Source organism: Panthera pardus, unplaced genomic scaffold (genome assembly GCF_024362965.1).
Source record: "Panthera pardus isolate Hobbes unplaced genomic scaffold, ASM2436296v1 HiC_scaffold_12, whole genome shotgun sequence".
Taxonomy (NCBI): Eukaryota; Metazoa; Chordata; class Mammalia; order Carnivora; family Felidae; genus Panthera; species Panthera pardus.
In genome coordinates this window covers 44,223,015-44,228,951 of record NW_026526677.1, presented here as the reverse complement: position 1 = coordinate 44,228,951, position 5,937 = coordinate 44,223,015, and the positions used below count along the sequence as shown (strand labels likewise).

The following is a 5,937-nucleotide window of genomic DNA, read 5'->3' as shown; positions in this document are numbered from 1 at the left end:
AGGATGTTCCTTCTTGGTCCCATCCCTCTCCCTCCCTCCACTTCCATCAATGACCTCAATGCAAATACAAGTGGGATGGTCCCGCTGAATGTTCTAGGTTCTAGACGCAAATGGGTGACACAATCCATCTGGGGTACGTGATCTTTTCCCTCATTGGTTGCTCAGAGCTCCTGGACCCCCCCCCCCACCCCACCCAGACCCAGAGCGGCGGGAATAAGAGCAGCTGCTGGTGCTGGGAGGCAGCCGAGCCACTGCTCTGCTCAAGTGTCCCTGACACTTCCACAGCGCCATCGCCCGACGCCAACGCTACCGCAGCTGCCACCGCCTGGGCTCCAAGCCACCTGCTGCCTGCTGCCAGGTGAGCCCCGAGATTCCTACCTTCGCTGTATGATTTTCTCTCTCCCTCTTCTTCTCTCCCTCTTCTGCATTAGTTGTTCTTGTATCTGCTCTTCCTGCCCATCTTTGAGTCTCTGGGCACTTCTGTCTGGGTCTCTTCGTCACAAAATCTGTTACTCCGCTATTCAAACCCCAGGTACACTGAGCTGTCTCAGTTCGGAGACTTCCCGCTTTAATCTTTCCATCAGTCTCGCTGTCTCTTGCTACACTTGCGCTCAGGACGCTGGAGCTCCGCAGGCACTGTGCACACAGTAGGACACAAGGGTGCTCACGGGATCATGTCTTGTGCCTAGTGGTCCCTGGGAAATCGGTTCGGAACCTGGACCAGCGCCAGTGGGTGGCAAATAGGTGCAATGACTAGGGGCCGGCAGCCCGGGAAGGAAAGCCCCAGTAGTGAGTCCTGGGAGCTTTTTTCCTGGTTTTCAGAAGACTCTGCTAAACTTGGTTCTTGCAGGGGATTCTCTACTAGAGTGCAGAGCAGGTGAGCAGTAATATTTGTTTCTTCAGTTTCCCTAAGATTCCAATGGGACAGATACTCCCTTTTTAGCTAACTACACCCCCCCCCCCCCCCCCCCCCCCGCCCCACACCATGGCCAGATATGATCAAAAGCCCTACACAGGGAGTACAGCTCTGGGTAGGAAACAGGAGATTGTCCCGGGATTGTCTTCAATGGAGACCTGGCCAGCAGGTAATGTAGTGTGTGAGGTGGTGGGGAGGGGGCTATGGACTGAGTCCTCTTTCCCCAGTTGTCCTGCTGGGATAGCTTGCTTCAGTCTCACTGGATCTTCCCACAGTCCACTTCCCCAGTGAGGAAACACTGGGGAAAGGAATGGCATTACCAGCCTGAAGCCACCATGCCAGGGAGTTACAGGAAGAAAGAAGCAGGACCAGAGTCCAGGTTCTTGGGCTCATGGAACTTCAAACTGGTGCAGAAAATGACATTCTTTTTCCCTTGCAGAGAAGCGCCATGGGCTTCTGGAAGTTCTCTCCTCTCCTGGTTCTTGGCATCTTGGCCCTGTACCAGGTGGGCATGCTCCAGGCAGCACCATTCAGGTAAGCCAGCCCTGCCTGGAGGTCACTCCTCTCCCACTTCTCCTGGGATCAGACAATTCCATTCTCAAAATTGTGGTGTGCTGAAAGTTTACCAACTGGTGAGCCAGGCAAAGGGGAGTATATATTTTCTGATATAAGGTGTGTAGCACATAATTGAAAAACAGCACTGATATACAATATTCTTTATTATAAATTTCAGATAACTCATTGATCTGACAGAATGCTTCTGTTGCTTTTACTAGGAAGCCTGGCTGCTTATCTTGGGAGAGACAGGCAGCGACCCAGAGCTTCTATTGTGTTTTCTTCCCCTCCCCAGGTCTGCTCTGGAGAGTCCTCAGGACGCTGCTATGCTCAATGAGGAGGAACTGCGCCTCCTGCTGACTGCAATGGTGAAGGACTTTGTGCAGAGGAAGGCCCGTGAACTGCAGCAGGAGCAGGAGACCGAGGGCTCCAGGTGAGGATCCCCACTCCACTTGGCTCAGGGCATCCCCTCCCTCCTGTCCTGCCAAGGAAGGCATATCCTAAGAGGTAAGACGGAACACGGCTGGACAGGAGGCCAGCACACTGCCATGGCTCTCCTCGGCCTGGGGCCCAGCTATTCTCACGCACCACTGAAAACAGGTCCCACACAGAGACTATGGTTAGACCACATGTAAAAAGATCCATTTCGGAAAGCAACTGGGGAAGGTATGAAATCCCTCCCTCCGGAAACTGGTCTGAAAGCAATGAGGAGACTTCCCAGCATTGGAGGAGTTAGGACTGGTAAGTGTGAGGCCAGCAGATGGACCCCACAGATCCCAGGAGATTTTAGAAATTGGTTTCTCCTTGTAAACCTGCACTTGACGTTCTCTCACATCCACATGGAGCCTTCATTGCACATTTGCAAGGTGAAGCCAAAGGCCTTGCAGAGGGTGGGGTCAGGTAGAGCAGTACCTGAGGTAGGTCTGGGGGCTTGAGATGTGTAGGATCTGTGGAGACGTGCATGTTGTCATGGGGCCAGACGCCCTTCCCCAGCCCCACCTCCCCGTGTCCCCTGAGCCTGGAGCTCACGCCAGCCCCTGGCCCGGCCCCGGCACTGCCTGGCATGTGCTGCACCTGCATCTACCCTAAGGACCTCTCTGCAGAGCAAGAAGGACTGAGCGGCATGCGGAAGGCTAGGAAAGGGCACCCCTTCCCCGCTGCAACCCTGCCCCATGCTGCCCTGGCTCAGCAAACCTCGGAGTTCTCCTAATGGAGGATATGTGAGCTGCCCTCCTGCCTGCCCCTCCTGCCCCCACTCAGAGTGCCTCCTCCCTGGTCTAACCTTCTGGGCGATCGCCACAGGGGCAGACCTGGTGCATGGTACCACCTGGCATGTCTTTTCCCTGCAGCCTGGACAGCTTCCGAGCTAAGCGGTGCAGTAATCTGAGCACCTGTGTGCTGGGCACATACACACAGGACCTCAACAAGTTTCACACGTTCCCTCAGACTGCAATTGGGGTCGGAGCACCCGGCAAGAAAAGGGTCATGGCCAGCAGCTTGGAGAGAGACCACGGCCCTCACGATGGCATGACCCAGGATGCCTATTAAACCCCTCCCTCTCTTTTCTAATGTCCTTTCTTCCTTCCTTCCTTCCTATATCGTGATACGTGTGGTCCTCTCGGGTTGCTGGTATCGGTGGCTTTCTTTATGGCAGTGGATGTCTGGAACCTCAGATGGGAGGAGAGCAAGAGGAACAGGCCAGAAGAGAATCACGCAGGAAGAGATGGGGGGCAGCCCTGTGCTTCCCCTGAGGAATCACAGCACGGCTTCTCAGTCCTGCTTGTGAATGTGTTTGCCGATGGGGAATAAAAGTATATTTCTCAAAAGACCTGAGCGGTGGTGGTTATTGCTCTGGCCCACACCACAGGCTTCCCAGATTCAGGGACCTGTGCTTAGAAGTAGCCTCAGCCCTGTGGTAGCTGGGTGCAGGGTGGAGTAGCTAGTCCTTGGACCAACCTCAAGTAGGAAGAACAGGAGCAGTAAAGAACAGGTAAGCACCTCGGGGACCCAACGCTGTAAAATCGCCTTTTCTTCCAGGTAAGTCGGGGAAATTTTGTATTTCTAACAAGGGATATTTGATGCCTTTGAGTGGGATGTGACTTCCAGACAATCCTTGTGTTAGGATCAGTTTGGGGCCATAATTCTCTGTGTCTCATAAGCCTTTCTTGATTTGTAGTTTATTTATACAGGAAAGACAGGCTGTTACAGCTCTGTGTTCCATGGCCACTCACCCGGAGCCACCTTGGGTTTTCTGACACCCCTGGGAATGTCTGTGGGAGTGATCATGGCATTTTCCCCAAGAGCCTGTGTATTTCTGCAGTGACAATTGTGATTGAGGAAAGACACAAGGTTAACTGGTGCCTCTCAGAGCAGTAATTTTACGATGATGGTTCTATGTGGCAGGTATCTGTTCCAGTCTCTAACAGGTCTTCTCTTCTTTTTCCACCTTGCTAATCAGAGTCACTGTCCAGAAGAGAACCTGCAACTCTGCCACCTGTGTGGCCCACTGGCTGGGAGGCCTGCTGAGCAAAGCCGGAAGCGTGGCAAACACCAACTTGCTGCCTACCTCTATGGGCTTCAAAGTCTACAACAGGCGCCGCAGGGACCTTGGACTTAAGCAGTAAACAACTCCAGGAAGGTGACTGCCCTTGTACTGTCAGATGGGAGGCTGGAAAACTGGTTATTGCAGGGATGCAGTCCACACTTTAACCCTCCCTAAGCTCATGAAGTAGAAAAATTCACAGGGCAACGTGCCCAACCAGTGTCTGGAAAGAGAAGAGGGAGTTCCAGTAGCTGAAACTCCTAAAATTTAGGTTCATTTTCCTCCATTTTCCCAGTATCTCCCTGTGATACTGGGATCATCTGCTAGAAAATACAAATCTATTTAAATGTCTGTCCCATGAAGTTATAATTATGAATATTCTATCATTTGAGTTTGAAAGGTAGGGACATACTTTTGGTATATTTACATATGAATTCAGAACATACATTTGGAGTCAAGAACTATTTGCCTTCTATTAGCCATATGACCATGGGTCACACATTCTTTGAGCTTCAATTTCCCTATTTGTGAATCAAAGGCAACAATATCTACTAGCTAGTATTAAAGAGTAAATGAGATAATAGATTTCAATATTTTCACAATAAAGTTACAAAATTCTGGTTGTTATTGTTTTTTTCCAGGTCATCATGAAGCGAAGTCTACTTTTAATTTGTAATGAAAGCAACTCATCGGATACAGAGCATGGAAGACACATATAAATGCATGCTTAATATTAAAAACATTCTCTTTAGTTTGAAATAAACTAAAGCTGTGCTCGCTTCGGCAGCACATATACTGAAGTAAACTAAAGCTAACTATGAAATAAAATCATTGCAAAGACATACTGTGTATCTCGTTGTATTGATTATTCAATAAACGTAACAGCAGGTCTCACTGGCTTATCTGGTGGCAAAGGTGAGCCCTGTCAGCCTACCTTTTGATGTTGGCGATCCTGTTAAACCTCAGGGGGAAGTGGCGTAGCTGCCGGGTGGGTGTCTGGGGATGCATAATAATGCTTGTGCCCACACAGAAGTCTTTGAAAAAATACTGTCACTGGTGAACTTCATCAAGACGAGAAAAAAAAAAAAAGAGGTTTTAAATACACTTAACAGGCGTCCCTACTGCTATTTATGGTGTTTTTCCAAGGAAAGCCTAAAGACCTGTGAATACTTTGTTGACCAGGCTGACCACAAAGCAAAGGCAACATGCTTGGGATGGGATAGGTCTTCTGTATCCTGTATCTTTAGCTTTTAAGGAAACACCTTTAATGGAACAAGAACTCGAGACATCTCCAAGACAATCCACCTTCATGTTCAGAGATCCCTAGCACCAGAGGTTCTCTGTGTACTTCCCCTTGACTCAGCTTTGCCACTGCCCATCCCTGCCTTCCCTCCCCATAAGCACCCTTCATACACCCTATAGCCTGCAAAGCCCTTTAGAAACAATGGCTCAGAGTCTGAAATGCAATCACACTGACTGGCAGGCCTGGAAAATTCATCAGGTGCCATCCAACCAACTATTCTTATTCTCTGAGGTGCTGAGAACAAAAGTATGATGCTCAAAAATCTGCAATATTTTTTTTTAAGTTTATTTATTTATTTTGAGAGAGAGGAAGCATGAGTAGGGGAAGGGCAGAGAGAGAGGGAGAGAGAAAGGATCTCAAGCAGGCTCTGCACTGTCAGCACAGAGCCCAACATGGGGCTTGAACCCACAAACCAGGAGACTATGACCTGAACCAAAGTCGGTTGTTTAACTGACTAAGCCACTCAGGCACCCCTAAAAACCTGCAATATGTTTAATAGGGACATTCAAACATTTACAAATGCTAATTGAGTGGCTGTTATTTACTGGACACTATTTAAGGCACCAGGATAGATCAATGAACAGAAGGGACAAAACTCCTTATATTCATGGAACCTATATT

At 49.5% G+C, this 5,937-nt stretch overlaps 1 protein-coding gene across 2 annotated transcripts; it reads left to right on the top strand.

Annotated features, from left to right (window-relative positions):
• Positions 1-222: 222 nt before the first annotated feature.
• On the top strand, positions 223-4,855 carry LOC109271347 (calcitonin receptor-stimulating peptide 1-like). Of its 2 annotated transcripts, XM_019456668.2 has the most exons (5): positions 228-358; positions 1,356-1,450; positions 1,767-1,904; positions 3,930-4,109; positions 4,655-4,855. In XM_019456668.2, the coding sequence occupies exons 2-4, from the start codon at positions 1,365-1,367 to the stop codon at positions 4,093-4,095; spliced, it is 390 nt and encodes a 129-aa protein (XP_019312213.1). In that variant the 5' UTR covers positions 228-358; positions 1,356-1,364; the 3' UTR covers positions 4,096-4,109; positions 4,655-4,855. The 2 variants fall into 2 exon arrangements, with proteins under 2 accessions (XP_019312214.1, XP_019312213.1); XM_019456669.2 differs by lacking the exons at positions 3,930-4,109; positions 4,655-4,855 and adding an exon at positions 3,126-3,256 and having other exon boundaries at positions 223-358.
• Positions 4,856-5,937: the final 1,082 nt, after the last annotated feature.

Bases quoted from the DNA above. Each gene is read 5' to 3' on its own strand.
- LOC109271347 (XM_019456668.2), top strand. From the start codon at position 1,365: ATGGGCTTCTGGAAGTTCTCTCCTCTCCTGGTTCTTGGCATCTTGGCC. The intron at 1,451-1,766 runs GTAAGCCAGCCC...TCCCCTCCCCAG, and splicing joins CTCCAGGCAGCACCATTCAG to GTCTGCTCTGGAGAGTCCTC. The intron at 1,905-3,929 runs GTGAGGATCCCC...CTTGCTAATCAG, and splicing joins CAGGAGACCGAGGGCTCCAG to AGTCACTGTCCAGAAGAGAA.